The 16,071-nt window shown below is 52.1% G+C and overlaps 1 protein-coding gene across 1 annotated transcript in view; it reads right to left on the reverse strand.

Annotated features, from left to right (window-relative positions):
• Nucleotides 1-1,120: 1,120 nt before the first annotated feature.
• The window catches only part of Slc6a13 (solute carrier family 6 member 13), a 38,212-nt gene continuing 23,261 nt past the window's right edge, over nucleotides 1,121-16,071 (reverse strand). The window contains exons 5-15 of the mRNA XM_075982885.1: nucleotides 14,110-14,194; nucleotides 13,353-13,485; nucleotides 12,382-12,516; nucleotides 6,459-6,562; nucleotides 5,479-5,603; nucleotides 4,353-4,465; nucleotides 3,924-4,061; nucleotides 3,242-3,344; nucleotides 2,824-2,924; nucleotides 1,855-2,025; nucleotides 1,121-1,541 (exon numbers count right to left, since the gene is read on the reverse strand). Coding sequence (XP_075839000.1) covers nucleotides 1,419-1,541; nucleotides 1,855-2,025; nucleotides 2,824-2,924; nucleotides 3,242-3,344; nucleotides 3,924-4,061; nucleotides 4,353-4,465; nucleotides 5,479-5,603; nucleotides 6,459-6,562; nucleotides 12,382-12,516; nucleotides 13,353-13,485; nucleotides 14,110-14,194 — 1,331 coding nt within the window. The 3' untranslated portion in view covers nucleotides 1,121-1,418. The remainder of the gene's footprint in view (nucleotides 1,542-1,854; nucleotides 2,026-2,823; nucleotides 2,925-3,241; nucleotides 3,345-3,923; nucleotides 4,062-4,352; nucleotides 4,466-5,478; nucleotides 5,604-6,458; nucleotides 6,563-12,381; nucleotides 12,517-13,352; nucleotides 13,486-14,109; nucleotides 14,195-16,071) is intronic.

A 16,071-nucleotide genomic window follows, 5' to 3' on the forward strand; every position in this document is an offset into this window, starting at 1 on the left:
CTAGAAGAAAGAATCCATGTCCCCACACAGGAGGACCACTGTCCCTAATTTCTACAGATTTTTCAGACACAAGACAGAAACTCAAACTGGAAAAGACTTCAATACATTTCCCTTGAAAGTGACATGTCAAAAGCCGAGAAGCCTCCGGGAATGCCTGAACAGCTCAGAGAAGTCACAGGACACTTAGCCACGTCAAAGAGCACCAGAGGACCCCGGTAGACCTTGCATTACATGGGGAGAAATACACGTTCAGTTCACGTTGGCAGCACACAGCAGCATCAGGAGCCCCTCAACATCCTCTTAGAGGCTGGTTGCTAAGGCACGCCTACGATCTTGCTTCACCTGCAGGCAACATCCTAGAGCTTTGCCTGCCTTCTGCCAGATTCTCTTGAAACCTAGCCTTAAGGATTCATCGCTGACACTCAGGGCTGAGCACATGACGGTGCCACCCCCTTGTGGTCACATTTGGAAATGACAGTACCCTGTTTCAGAACCTCTTGCTAGCTGAGAACGAGGCTGTCTGAAAGGAAGTGGATCCCTCTGCTGGCAGAGTCTGGGCACGGCTTCTTCTGCAAGACCCCTCTGCATCCGTCTGGGTCTGCAAAGGCCCAGCTGGCAGCTCTCAGCCTGCTTCAGTCCATGGGTACACACAGTTGACAGTGTTGGGAAGCAGGGTAGGGACACAGCAAGGGTCACGTGGGCAGGGGAAAACTGTAAGCAGTCTGTCTTCTTCCATCTTGTAACCAGAGCCTGGTCCCCTCTGTCCTTCCCTCCATCTCCCCTTGTTAGTCCTATGATGGAAATAGGGTGGAGCGGTGGCGAGAAGCAGAGAGAAGGACAACGCTGGACCACATGAGACCTTAGGGAAGCATGGAGAGAGTTGGCAGCTTTCTTCAATCCGAGTGTGTGATGGAGGACATTGGTCTAGCCCCATCATTTGTCTCCCCTGTCCCAGCATAGCAGCCATGCCTGCTGTGTGATTCAGGGAAAACTCAGTAAGGACGGAGAGTTAGCAGGAAGCAGGACCTGAGAGCCACAGTTCCACAATGAAGGTGGGGGGTGGGGGGTGGGACAAGGCACAAACACAGGGCAGAAATCAGGCCTACTGGCAGGCAGTTGTGGGAGGAAATCAGATTTAATGGCACGGAGGGAAGAGGGCCCAGCGGCCAGCCGGGCTTTCACCTCCCCAGCCCTTGTTGGGCTTCCCAAGCTGCCTCAAAGGTATGTTACCGATGTGGACATGTTACAATGTGTGGACCACCCTGGAAGAGGGGAGTCGAGACAGGAGGTACCCAGCTCAGAAGGAGGCTTCCAAATATCCCCTCTTGTCTTGTGTCCCCCAGCACCAAGGGGGCTTCTGCCCTCTGCTCCTCGAGCTATCCATAGCCAGGCTCACAAGCATGTCAAAAGTCTTGGCCCTAGCAGGTAGACTCCAGTTCTGTGAGCCTGAGAAGGGATGTCATAGGCGTAGCAGGAGCGGTAGGTTCTGGTTGGTTCTTCTGGGGAAGGTCTTCAGCTGGGCACGTGAGCTGGCGGAGCCTCTGAAAGGACAGCGGAGACAGTTGTGGCGGTAGAGGAAGGGGGCCTGCCGGTGTCCCTGGTTACTAATGTCTGCCTGCCTTCCCTGTCGTAAACCTGTTTCCAGCTGCCAACCCCACAGTCACAGACGCAAAAGTCTTGCTGTTAAGCTGTGTCCCTTTCTTAGGACCCCAAAGGACTACTTCTCTGGAACCGTGGCACCCATACCAGGCTGGGGGGTGCCCTTTATACACCAGCGCCCATGGGAAGCCACCCGCCTGCCACCCAGGACAAACTCATCCAGTGAGGTTCTATCCCTCATTGCTTTCCGCCTACCTCTCTGAGTGGGCCCTTGAGAGTCCTAAGCTTGTAGATGCTCCACGCAGGAATGCAGATCATGGAGGACAGAGCGAGAAGCCACCCCAGGGCATCCCCCCACCACGGGTATGTGTACTTCTTGTTGTAGGTCAGGGGTGTATATTTGATCAGGGAGAACAGGAAGGTTGCCTGGAGGGAAAACAGTGGAAGACACAGAGGCTGGTGCTGGGGCTCTGTGCCATCGGCACCCCCATCCTGTCCCACCACCATGGCTGCCTGGTAGGGTTTGTTCTCCCAGCACGCTGTGCTGTTGCGTATCTAGGTCAGTCAGTCTCTAAGCCCCACCCACATTTTACTCAAAGTCCACTCCTGGGTAGCAATTTCCAAGGTCCATCCCCTGTCACTGCCAGGCTCTTAAGTCCCTCTCTTAGCCAGCTCTAATTAGGACCTAACTCTGTGCCATCTCCTGCACCAAGAATAGGCATGAGGACTCCAGTCTTCCTCTACCCTTCTCGTTCATGCCGGGCACACGACAAGAGCCCCAGGAACTGCCACGTCCTAGCTCACTGAACCATCCTAGATGGTGTGGGTGCTCACCTGTCTATAAAGCGATACAGAGCTGACATTTACCTTTGTGTCACTGAGACTGCATGTGTGTGGTGAGCACTATGGGGACCCGTGGCTGTGCTCATGAGCAAGATTCTGAGCACCTAGCATTGCATTCCAGTCCTGTCTGGGGCATCAGCCTCACACTGGGCTAATGGTCAGCTCATCTGACAGCATTGAACCTCGATTAATGCCTCTGTGGCGAGGAGAAGCCTCTGTGAAGGGGAAGGAGGGATTCCTCTTCCTAACTCATCTAGTGAGAGGATGAACAAAAATCTAAGATGGTGTCCAAGGCCAAGGGAACCATGGGCCTCCACTCCGCTGCAACCACAATGTCCCTCCAACCTGCCCCCTGCCTTTACCCCGTGAGAATTCTGTTACCATGCACACAGCTGGGGTGAAAAAGAGCCAACAATATTTGATAAGAGGCCATGGCTTGTATCCAATCATATCCTCAACGTTGTCATAGAAGCGGCTGGCTCCTGTCAGGGGGGAGGAAGAAGGACAGAAGATGCATTTCAGGCTGTGAGAGACAAACAGGCTAGGATGGGCATAGACAAACAGAGTGACAAGGCTGCCTTTGGAGCCATGGCTGGGAGAAAGCAGCTGGCTAGGATTCATGGGCATACACACACACCATCAGGGAAAGGAAAGGGTTAAAGGATTTGGGCAAGACAGGATGTGAACCCTTTAGCTGTGACAGACAGGAAAAGTGAGTATGAGCAGCAGCTGTCTCCCTTGGAGAGTGATGGCATGGAAGCGTGTGCCAAGCTCCGGGCCCAGGGCAGAAGCTACTCACCATAAACCCAAGCCACACAGAAAGATTCAAAGATGGCCACGAAGAGAAGGCACATGCCGCTGGCTGCATAGTAGTCGAAGAGTTGAAACACGTACATGCCGCCCTGCGTGGGAGACGATCATTGAGAGGACGCAGAAGGGCCGACCCCTATGGCCCCTGTACCCCATACGACAGAGGGGGTGAGGCCCACAGACAGTAGCATAAGACAAGAGAGCTTTAAGCTCCCAAGCCCCAGAAGTCAGAAGCAATCTCCATTTCTTAGCATTGTTTTTGGATGGAAGATGAAGAGCATCAGAGAGCTATTATTCTTGTTCCTGAGGCTGTCCAGGGTTAGACCCGAAAGCTCCAGACAGTGGATCTAGTCTTTTGAGGAAGGATAGCCATCACTGGATTCCTCGAGCCTGTGACACTGACGGAGGCCACCCGTCCCCAGGGTACTCCCTTCCCTTTGAGTTCATCCCTGTGGAAGCATGGGATCCCAGCAGAGAGCCAGCTTTTCCAATGTTAGATTTCCCATCTATTCTCCCATATGTTCTGTTACCCTAGAGCCAAGTTACCCCTCAACCGCTCATTCTGTGGGAGCTAAAGAGGGAAGTGGTGCTCCCACAGCCGGGAGGCCAACCCCGTGGTCCTTCCCGTTTGGTTCCCAGTCAGGTCCCCATCCAGACTCCCAGCCTCTCACCTCTGTGAGCATGATCAGCCCGATGAAAAAGGAGGTGACAGAAACGATAAGGATGAGGATCTCCCTTCGGTTCTTCCTACGGAACACCCTGGGATACATGTCCACCAGCGCTGTCACCAGGCTTTCTACGCACACAAACTGAAGAGAGGATAAGAGAAAGTAGGGGAAAAGGGAACCCCAGAGCAAGCCCCACCAGCCAGCTCCAGCTTCCTTCTGACCAGCAGCCTCCCACTCCAGCCCCCAGAGCAGATATCCCTGTATGTGAGTGTGAGGTAACGCCACCCTGAAAGCTCCTCCAGGTCCCTAAAAAGGTATCCACCTGGCACATCCACCCAGTCCCCAACTCTTCAAGGTCTCACAGGGTGCAAACCCAACCACTGCCCTCCACACCCAGTCCTCCCTCAGACTCGGAGAGACCGCCTCTAATACCTGGCTATCCAGTCCCAGGAGAACAACCATGAAGAAGAAACAGCAGGCCCACAACGGTGAAAAGGGCAACATCACCACAGCTCGAGGGTAGGCGATGAAAGCCAGGCCAGGGCCTACGGCAGGAGCAGAGGAACACAGCCCAGAGCCTGAGCCAGCTCCAGGCCTCTGCAACTCCAGGGCCTCCCAGGATGGGGCCATGGAATAACAGAGCTGGAAGAAACTGCCCCCAAAGTTGTCATCACTAGCACGTACTGACACAAGCCATCCAAACATCCACTTGGTCCCCAGTGCCTCTGGCACAACCCCCTCTATTACAGCAAGAAGAGAGGCTAGAGACCCTGGCAATGAAGAAACTCGGGTCTAGCAAGGGCTCTAGATGCCCAGATCTACTGCCTCAAACCAAGGGTCGCAAGCTAAGAATGAGATCCAGGGGCTGGCAGGCCAAACAAATTCGTGAAGCTGACCTGAAGGAAAGTAAGAGAAGATGGGAGGGGACTGCTGCGATCCAGAGCAGGGGAGGATGGTTGCTTTGCTGTGCTGACAACCATAGTAAAGGAAACGCTCAAGCTGGATTTGGTCTGAACCTGCAATTCACTGTGGCTACCCTGAAGACTTTTCTGTGCCCATCATGAGTGACCCAGAAGCAAAAGAACCCGCTGACACATCTACTGTTAAATAACCTCTCCCTTAAGTTATTCCAATGGCAAGAACTAATTCCCCTGCCAAAGCCTGGATAAACCATAGGAAACTTCCTCTGAAAAGCCAAGGGTACTCCGTGACCTTGGACCTAGTTCCCACTCTAGAACAGCCAGGGCAGTATTGGTATCAGTCTAACATAGTTTACACCTCATGGTACAAGCCAGACGCTCTACATAGCATGTGCCATATACTGCTTCAATGTTCTTTATCGAAAATGCTTGGGAGGGTTTTTTTGGTTTTTAGTTTTTGGTTTTGTTTTTTTGTTTTGGTTTGGTTTTGATTTGGGAACATTTATACGGACCCATACAGTTAGGTTTCCCTAGTCAGAAAATTTGAAATGCTCCAAAATCGGGAACTTTTTTCAGCATTAACTCCAGATCCTGGTTGCCAAGGGTGAACCTGTCTTCAACCTCCCCAGGACACTCACCTGACTCAGCAACCTCGGAGATGGGCACGCCCTGCTCCTGAGACATGAAGCCCAGGATGGAGAAGATGGCAAACCCGGCCACGAAGCTGGTGCTGCTGTTGAGGACGCAAAGGGCGATACAGTCCCTGTGGGGTGCCGGTAGCAGAAGGAGGCATCCGGTTAGGTCAGGAGAGAACTGCCAGAAGCCTGGGCTTTCTGTCTAGGAGCTAACAGAAACCCCAGGGAATACAGCCTCTCCTACAGCTGAAGAGGCCAAGGATGGGGCTCCCTGGCAGAATTCAGACTGGTCAAGGGCACCCCTCCTCCAGCCCTTTGACCCCTGACTAGCTAACTCATATGTGGAATGAACCATGGTGGTCCTGAAAGAATGACACCACGTGGAAGGAAAACACTAAACATTCCAGCCGCTCCATCACCTCCTCCCCGACACACTGCTCCTACATCTAGGGACACGGCCACTCTGATATGAGCCCATGGGCTCCGGACATAGATAACAAAGAATCTTAGACATCCCAATTTGATCTTGAGATGCACAATAGAAATTTTGTCAATATTTCAGATAATATTAAGACTGGCTGAAACTCTTGAGTATGAACCAGGTCAGCATGAGACAGAGATCATACAGCAAGGACTGTCTGGGAGGCAGGCCCAGATAGTGAAGCTAGAATGTGTAAGGACACATTTGCCAGGTAGAATCACCAAGACCAGGTCACTATCGGGCGACATCAGCAGTTACTATCATCACTGGCATAGCGCTCTTGAACCTGTGGGCCTCTTAATCCAGGAAAGGTTGGGCGCCTGATAGAGTCTTCCGGCCAATCACAGCTAGCCTACCCTCTGAAAAGCAATGCTTTGCACAGCTACCGCCAGCTTCTGTGGCTTTTCCTTGGCTTGGGGTACCAGGGTAGGATACAGATGGACCAATGGCATTGTCTAGTCAGTCCACCCTAACCTGGGATGCCAAGAGATGGGAGAGTCACCTGTAGCAGTTGTTGTGGTACTTGTTGTAGCTGCCCAGGGCTGTCAGGCACCCCAGGCAGATGGCAAAGGAGAAGAAGATCTGGGTGCCTGCATCCATCCACACCTACACGAGGGAAAGGAGGAAGCTGAACAGTACGGAAGCCCATGGGAGTCATGCCCACGTGAGCATGAGGGCATGCTCCAGGCTCTGCCAGCGGTGGTGGCAGACCTCTTCCCACTACTCGCACACTGGCTCTTCATCTTTGGCCCTTAAATAGAGTTTCTTGGGGATGCCACAGGACCGAACAGATGTTGAGCATTCAAAGAAGACTAGCAGAGGCATGGCGGGGAAGATTCGAGCTCCTGATCTAGAACTTGGTATCAGGAATTCAGCCATGAATACAAAGCCCTTGGCTCTGCCCCGTGCCCTCCTATCTCAAGTCTAATAGCAGTGTGACCAGTGGTGAAGGCATTTCTAGGGCCGTGGGTCCATAATATCAAAAGCACTTCAAGCCCGTAGCTTTGTTCCACAATCCTTTATGTCTTAAAAGTGAAGAGAATAGTCCTCCGCTCACGGGTGTCCAGAGGATGAAGTGGAAAGCAAAAACACTCCCATCTAAACCTCAGTGTGGCTGTCACTGTTATCTCAGCTGCCTGACCCAGCCTTGCATGTTGTGGTTTCAATCGAACAGCTAAAATAATATCCCATCAAGTCTCAGGGCTAAGCCATTCTTCAGGGTTGCGGGAGGTAGGCTCCGGAGGCCATAGCCCTCTTACCTCCCCTCATTTCCTTCCGTAGATAACAACCTCCAGTGCCCCTGCTTGCCCCACAGCTCCCCAGCTCCTTCCTGCCCCCCTCCCTAATTCCTTCACCATAGCCACCACCCTGGGGCTCCCTGCTCTACACTCACCCCCCCACTTGCTCCTCCTACTCAAGTGCCAATCTTCCTCTCCACGATGGGCATCTAGGGGACCCAAGGGCAGCTAGCTGACCACCTACAACCACGTCTGCTCCTCAGCCAATATTCACTGCGGAGACCCTGAGCCTCACAGGCTGGAGGAGAACCCAGAACTTTCGCAAGCTCCCTGGTGATACTAACAGCGAACTACAGGATCACTCACAGACAGAGTCCTTGAGAAAAGGCCTCAGATGCAGGCCAGTTACCCCTCCTCTTACTGTAGTTCTGCCCCTACAGACATAGGGACCAAAGAGAGAGATGGCAGAGAAGGGGAGAATGTCTGCAGCCGTCTGTCCTCTCTGCTCACTGAGCACTTCCCCCAGGAAAAAAGCCAGCCACAGTGGAAGCTTAGTCAAGGTTGGGGGAAGAGCTAGAAGTCACCAGACAACAGCACAGGGGTAGAAGGCACCAGACAACAGCACAGGGGTAGAAGTCACCAGACAACAGCACACGGGTAGAAGGCACCAGGTAACCAAGAGGGGAGATTGCGATGGGGGAAAGTAGTGGGGGTGCAAACTCCATTTGCTGGGCAAGCAGAGGGTGGTGCTAAGGGGACGGCAAGGACATGATAGTGATGCCACCCAGGTGACTTTTCCTTCAAGACGTTCCAGGTCCCCTCCTAAAAGTGTTCTGATTGTCTCAGGGAACACAGTGACCTCCCATGTTGCTCTGTTTTATTCATTCCTGACCCCATAGGGTCTGAGCCACTTAACCAGCAGGACATTGAAGCACGGAACACACCGAGTCTGGACAGAGAGGGTGTCCTTGGGCTGGAGGTGAGAGGGCTGAGTTCATGGCACAGTTGTCATGATGTCAGCTGCTTTCTCCCAAATAGGACATCCAGGCCTTAGCTGTACAGCCTGAAAGCCTCACTAGCCTTGAACTTTTGCCCCGCCTCATAGTGCGTTGGCCCTGTGTTAAAAGGACACCCCCTCTGTGCCTACAGAGACACTGTGATGGCCCCTAGGCAGGTGGTGGCCCCATCCTGTGACTATGCATGTTTGTGAACTTGGACTTGGGAAGAAGTCTTAAGAGAAACCATGACTTGGCTGCTTGCCTCCCCTGGCGGGAGTTGGGGACAGGGGAGCAGAATGGGCCATGGCAGGAGAGAGGTCAATGAGAACAGAGAAACTGCCACCCAGGAGGGCGAGAGTTCAAAGCTCAAGGGTCAGATGCGGCCTTTGACAGAAGGCCTCTGGCTGTGAACTTGGCAGAGCGAGCTCTGTGCAGCTGCAGATCATCACGCCTGCTGGGTTAGGGGAATGGAACAGGATGGGGTGGTGGGGGAGGCTTCAGGAACACACAGCAAGCTGTTCTGTTTCCCACCACAGGCGACCCACTGCCTCATCACTCCATGCCCCCTGGGTTTCAGAACTCTGATGTGTCTCCTGCTGGTCTAGAAGATTGACCCAGAAAAAAAAAAAAGTATGAAAAACACTTAGTGGAGTGTGGGCAAAAAGAGGCCTTTGGGGGAGAGAGGAAGAGAACAGATCCAGGAATGGTGTCTTCAAAGTCCGTATTTGTGGATAAATGCCTGCTATTCTTAGAAGGGCAATGGCTGTCAATGGTGAAATGTCAAACAGTCATGGTCAAACAGACCTAGGCTCCAGCCCCACTTCTAACCATTACCGGTACTTGATTTAACCTCTTTGAACCGTACTGTTCTCATTAAAAAAAAAAAACAGTCCTATAACAAATAAAACAATGATACAAAATGCCTAATACATAAATAAATATTAATAATTCTCTACCCTAAAGTAATAAAAAAAATTGTCCTTAGAACTCAAATAAGCTTTAAGATGGTCATGATGGCTCATGCCTTGTAATGTTAGGATTTGAGAAGTAGAGACAGAAGGATTAAGAATTCAAGGGCATCCCAAGCTACAAAGCAAGTTCCAGACCAGCCTGGGTTTTGTGAATCCCTGTTTAATTGAGTACTCAGGACCAAACCTACCCCTCTCACGTACTAGCTTCTGCTTCTCAATGAGTCTTCAATTTCTAAGCTTTCACATCTCCATCTATAGAATGAGGGCAATATCTAACTCAGGATGTGTTTGGTGATTAGAACAATTCACCCATGCCAGGCCCTGAGCCCCATGCCTGTCCAGAGATAAGCCCTTGTGAGCAGCTCTCGTTTCAGCTCCCAATAGACAACACCAAAATTAAGACCTAGTTTCAGTGGGCGGTGGTGGCGCACGCCTTTAATCCCAGGGCTTGGGTGGCAGAGGCAGGCGGAGCTCTGTGAGTTCAAGGTCCGATTGGTGTGTAGTGCGAGTTCCAGGACAGCCAGGGCAACACAGAGAAACTCTGTCAAAAAAAAAAAAAAAAAGAATTAGTTTTGATCCACGGTTAAACACCCTACTTCATGAGAATTGCAACACGTAGGGGTTTTACAGTTTCCACAGGGCTCTTCAGACAATCTGCCCCCACTCCCCCCACTCCCTGCCCTTACTCATCATCTGAAGCTCAGTAGAACAAGAGGTGGCAATGAGGGACAGGCGCGTGGTGTGAGGAAAGCAGGTGCTGTGTTGCTAAGAGCCAGTTCTCAGCAGGAGCCCTGGAGCCTGGGAAAGGCAGGAACCCAGCCAGCTCACAGCAAGCCTGGCAGAGGGGCGGAAATGAGAGAGGAACCCAGCAGTCTCCCCTGGCTCCCCGCCTCTGCTCATGGCGGGAGAGATGCCTTTAGTCTTTGTGTTACCTAGTGGGGATTCTGTACCTTTCTCAAGTGCCAGGCAAACACCAGTTGGGATTATCACACTCCCCAAGGAGTGCCAACTACATTCAATTAGGGCCTAGCAGGATGTCCCACCCTGCAGGCTCTACTCAGCTCACGGGTGACAACCACCTACCTTCAACACGGGACTACAACCCCGCTGCCCTTGAACCTGCTACCTGCCCACAGCTACGCATTCCCTGTGTAGCCTACAGTTGCCTGGGGATTGGACGGATGGCAGCAGGAGCTCGGGGTCCAGTAAGCCTTTCTCTCTGAGGCAGATACAACTTCATTAAACCCCGGAGCTGAAGCTTGCCTGGCCCATGCTCATGACTTCTGGGGACTATGTACCGTACACTGCTCCTAGCATGGGCCTGGCACAGAATGCAGCCCGGTACAGTTTGCAGTGAGGGAGTTGCAGAAGAAGCCGTGGTGAACAGACACCTTGCCTCCTTGCCTTCCAGAAGAGTCTGTAGGGTTGTCATCCAGACCTGTTTCCAGCTGCAGATGCGGAGACAGACAGTCTTAAACCCCTGGGGTTGAGAGCTGGCCTGGCACGCATGACACCCTGCAGTCATGCCCAATACCACAAAACCTTAAGGGCCTCTAGACCTGTCTCTCTACCTATAAAGGCAAACTGTCTCGTTAATACGCCCTGAGGTCTAGCTGAAATAAGACATGGAAACCTCTTAATAGTGCCAGGGACATGTCAGTTGCTGGCTACAAATGGCTGATTAGGACAGAGCTACCAATATTGGGCTCCTTCCGTCTTTCAGACTACTTGTTGTTCTAGAACCCCGAGGGCCCCTTCTGCAAGCTGGTTCCAAGCCTGCCTTTACCTAGCCTGCCGACGCCGCTGCCCGAGAGCAGCCCGCTTACTGTCCACTGTCCATCACAACCCTCTGTTTCCAGGGAAGGACAAAAGGCTTCCAAATCACAGAACAGAAACACCACTTAAATACTGCATATGCCTGGGCCCACGGTCCTCCTCTCTGCGTGGTGAAACAGCTTTGCTGGCCAAGCTCCAGAATCCTGGAAGCTTCAACAGCATCCGGACCTATAACTTAGTTCCATAGCCTGACCAAGTCCCGGTGCCCTCATGTGACTGTTTGATAGTAGCCTGTATCTCTGGGGTTTGTAAGAACCCAGAGAGGAGAAGGCCAGGCTCACAACCCTCAGGAAGACTCAAGACCAAGGCTGCTTTGTGAGGAGATTCTGGCTGGGTCTGGCCTGGCTGCTGGGAGCCAGGCTACCCAGAAAAGACTTGTAATTCCCCCAGATGAAGTTGAAGACTTGCGAAGGGCTCAGCTTTGGATCAACCCCAATTCCGCCCAAAGGAGAACTATTGCTTCCTGCCAGCGGGGACTTGGGAGCACTGTGACCGTTCCTTGCCTTTCTAACTCCCAACAACTTCACAGATTGGACTTGTGCCATGCAAGGCCATCCGACAGTCCTTTGGTTGTGGGGAACCACTTGTCCTCAAGTCCCCTGGCGGTCCTTGGGTTGATACAGAATCCCCCAAAATCGAGAGGAATATCGCTGACCTAGATACACTCTCCCCTCTGAGTCCAGCAGCATGTAACCCTGGGTAGCAGCCATGACATCCCTGCTGCTTGACTGGCCTTCAAAATGACTGCCAAGAGGACACCTGTCAGAAGCAGGCGTTCACAATCGAGCCACCTTGTACTCCCTCACTATAAAGCAACACAACCCCAGACACGGAGAAACTGTAGGCAGTGGAGTGAGAGAGCATGGACACCTCAAAGGGAGGCCCAATGAAAAGAGACAACTGACAGGAAATTTGACACCAGCCCAGCTGCTGTGGGAGGAGCAGGAAGCAGAGACTAGAGAGTCAGCTCACTTGGCCAGAGAGAGGGCACCATAGGGCAGAGGGTGGCAGGCTGAGGTGGCGAGAGGGGGGCAGCCTGCCAGGAACAGTGCTGAGTGGTATTTGTAGTCCCTAAGTATGATTGCCAGGGTCCCAAGTCCTCTGGGCAGCTGTAGAGCAAGAACAAACAGTGGCAGGCATTGTATGACCACAAGCAATTGCTGGCCCACATTTGCAGAAGGGAGCACGCCCACTCCTGCCATGCTAACCACCGTCGTCTGAGGTACTCCATGTGGACACACATCTGCAGAAGGGAGCACTCCCAGTCCCACCGTGCTAACCACAGTCATCACAGATACTTGGGGGGCCATCGGGGAGCTGAGGTACTCAGTATAGCTCAAGGACCCCCAAAGCCATGTGGTGGCCCTGTAGTTGCTTCTCACCTGGGGGTCCCACAGACGTGTGATGTTGGGGTACAGGTAAAACTGAATTCCTTGGGCTGCCCCAGGCAGGGTCACTCCTCGGATCAAAAGGACCGCCAGCATGAGGTAAGGGAATGTGGCCGTGAAGTACACCACCTGGCCAACGCAGAGGAGAAGCAAGAACGGAGTAAGTTAAGTGCCCTGGACTAGAGCGCACTGGAACTCCCTAATAGGGGGAAGGGGTATGATACAGGAGCTCCCAGCCCACAGCCAAGGCCAAGGGAGTTTCCCCTCCTGCTCCCCCCTCAGCCTCGCAGCTGTTCAGTCCCGTCTCTCCAAACCTTGGACCACAGCTCCCCTCTCCTTCCCTCCAGCCCCACCCTTCTCGCCATTCAGTATTTATGGAGTGGCTGTGTGAACACAAGCCTTTGCCCACACAAATGCTCAGAAAGACAGCACCTAGGTCTGGCATGCAAATGTCTGTGTCATGTGATCCCTTCTGGTGGTGGAGGGGGTCAGATTAGGAAGGAAGACATATGAGAGGCCTCCAGGGTGGGAATTCAGAAGAGCTCAGGATGCAAGCGCATGCTTGTGTGCATGCATGCCCGTGTGCACGCACACACACACCCTCTCCACTTCAGCCTCTAGGGCAAAGAACGGGCCAAAATCTTTGAATTGGCTGAGAATCATCAGAGGTGTGTGGTCTAACAGCATTCTCTGTGCACTGAACTCTTATGAAACTCTGTTAGATTTGCAAGGTGCTCACACCCACTGATTCCTAATGGGTGCTGCCTCTCCTCCCTCTCTCCTTCCATTCATCCCCCAGGAGTACACGGGTGAAACCCATCAGAGGCACAGAATCAAGGCAGGAAGCCACATAAATTGCTATTGTCATTCCCTCCTGTCTTGACTAGGATAAACCAAGGGTGACAGTCCCTACGGAAGGCAGGCTGTCCTGGGATGGGAGGGAGAAGGAACTTGCCAGCACAAACCTTGCCCGTGGACTTGACCCCCTTCCAGATGCAGAAGTAGCAGATGATCCAGGCGAGCAAGAGGCACAGGACCAGTTCCCAGCGCAGGGACCCCAGGTGCTGGATGCCATCTGAGAGCTTCAGGACTCGCCTCCTAAGAGAGAAGGTGTACCCTGGCCTTTTGCTTGGATTTCCTTCCTTCCTTCTCCCTCCCTTCTGTGTTATTGTTTTTTATTGATTTTGTGGGGTTTTCTTTTCTGTATCGGGGATAGAACCCACGGTCATAAGCATGCTAAACAACCACCCCAACCCTGAGGGTACATATGTGGGCAGGAGAGTGACACCTCCAAGCTCCTGTCTAAAGGCCTGTGATGCTCTTTTTCACAGAGATGGAGACACACCTAAAGTGTGGCGAACACACACTGTACCCAGTTCAGTTTTCTTGGAAGGTTCACTGAGCCTGAGGGAAGGGAAGTAGCATAAACTTTCTCATCCATCTGAGAATGCTTGATGTCAGGGATCAAGACTTGGGTGAATGACATTTGGGGTAGGGTCTGGATGAGGTGCAGTACCTTCAGCCAGAGGGGAGGGCGGTTAGTATAGGTACACACTCTCTAACACGAGAATTACAAAGTTCGTCTAAGAACAATCCTGCATTAACCATAGTAAAGGTACTACAGAGCTAAGCCACATTGGTGCTGCCCAGGGAAGTCCCCAGCCCAGGTCCCTCTTTTGAATGCAGAGTCACATCCCAAAGGAAGAGAGAGGTCTCACTTACTCCCAGAACTCGATGACAGGGGAAGTGGCATTCTCAGACGTCACATTCAGGGAGCCATTGGTCTTCTGGAACTCCACACAGTTTTCTACCCATGAACCCCAGGGAGGAAGGAGGAAGTTCATCAGCCAACATTGGCATGACCAAAGATAACAGGATCAGAGTAAGGTGGCCAGAAGGCTCTAGGGTAGAGTCCTGCGAGCCACACATTCTCCTACATAGTAGCCTTCCTCGAGGCAACCTCACCTCCCACACTCCCACTGTGGACTGCCCACTCCTTGTCTTCAGAGTCTCATTAAAGAGTGGCCAACAGCACCTGGGGAAAGACTCTGTGTGCCAGGTGATTCAAAATATAAGCCATCCCTGGGGAGCTGTCCCAGGCGGAGCCACAGCCTTGGAGGAATGGTAAGAACACCTTCGAAGAAAGTCACATAGGAAAGCAGCCAAGAACACAGTCGCAGGAACAAGGTCAGAGAGCGTTGGCTTGATTCTGACTGTGCGGGTATCAACTGTGTGGTTATCAACTGTGCGGGCCTGGGTGAGTGATAGTTTGGTACCCACGTATCACTTTCCTGGTCTCTAGAACACAGGTATTAATATGAGGGCTGGTGGATTATAGCAAATGGAAACATAAATGTGAAACAGTGAATGGTGGCTCTTCACGACCTGCACAGCACTTTGGAATCTTACATAATGCGGACATTCTTTTTAATGTTTTAACATCAATATAATCTTAGGGAATACAAAGGCAGATGACCCAGCGGGTAAAGGTGCTTGCTGCCAGGTCTGACAATGTATACCTCTTCTTTCTATATTCCTTTCTACGTTGTTCACAGTGTGTGTGCCGGGCGGTTTTGAGTCAATTTGACCCAAGCTAGAGTCGTTAGAGAGGAGGGAGCTGCAACTGAAAAAATGCCTCTATCCATTTGAACACAGTTGTCGGCTCGTCTATAGAGCAGTGGTTCTCAACCTTCCTAATGCCGCAGCCCTCTAATACAGTTCCTCATGTTGTGATGACCCCAACCATAAAAATAGTTTTTTTGCTGTAATTTGACCATTGTTATGAATATAGTGAAAGTATTTGCAGGATATCTGAAATGCGAACCCTGAAGGGGTCACAACCCACAGGCTGAGAACCGCTGCTAAAAGTATTGTCTTAATTAGTGACTAGTGGGGGAGGGATGGTGGGTGGTCCCATCCCTGGGCTGCTGGTCCTGGGTTCTATAAGAGAGCAGGCTGAGCAATCCAGGGGAAGCAAGCTCATAAGCAGCTCCCCTCCAAGGCCTCTGCATCAGTTCCTGCCTCCAGGCTCCTGCCCTGCTTGAGTTCCTGTCCTGATTTCCTTCAGTGATGACCAGGCTTATGTGGAAACCTTAGCCAAATAAACCCTTGCCTCCCCTTTTGGTCAGGGTGTTTCATCACAGCAGTAATAACCCTAACTGAGACAGGGTGTCTTGTCACCTGCTGACAGCTACAGGAAGGTAGGGCTCTTTGCTTTCCTGCATTGCCAGTTGCAGGGCTTAGACCAGACCCACATTCCCAGGCCCTCAGCCTTTCTTGATATCTTATAAGGTGGGTAGCCAGCTTGTGCTAGGACAAAACACCTCATTGCCTTTCCAGCTAAAAGGACAACGACATCAGTAAGCAGCAAAAAGAAAAGTGCCCAAGTAGGGCCAAGGGTCAGCGTGAGGCCACCAGTTCATTTGGGAGGAGCCTATCTCAATCTTTGGGTGTGGGGAAGCATACCTCTAAGATCTGACTTTTCATTTGATAAAAGATGGCAGAAGGCAGGTGGCACCAGAGACGGGCAAAGACTTGCCAGAGAAGGGAGTGTGAGGCACTGGACCTCTGATTGTCACCATGAGCTAAGAGGAACAGACAGAAGCCAAAGTAATGAAAGCCAGTCTGAACCTGGCAAGTCAGGGATTCAAACTCCAGCTCAGAGCCAATGGCTTCTCTGTACAA

The sequence above is a fragment of the Microtus pennsylvanicus genome, chromosome 8 (genome assembly GCF_037038515.1).
Source record: "Microtus pennsylvanicus isolate mMicPen1 chromosome 8, mMicPen1.hap1, whole genome shotgun sequence".
Lineage (NCBI taxonomy): Eukaryota > Metazoa > Chordata > Mammalia > Rodentia > Cricetidae > Microtus > Microtus pennsylvanicus.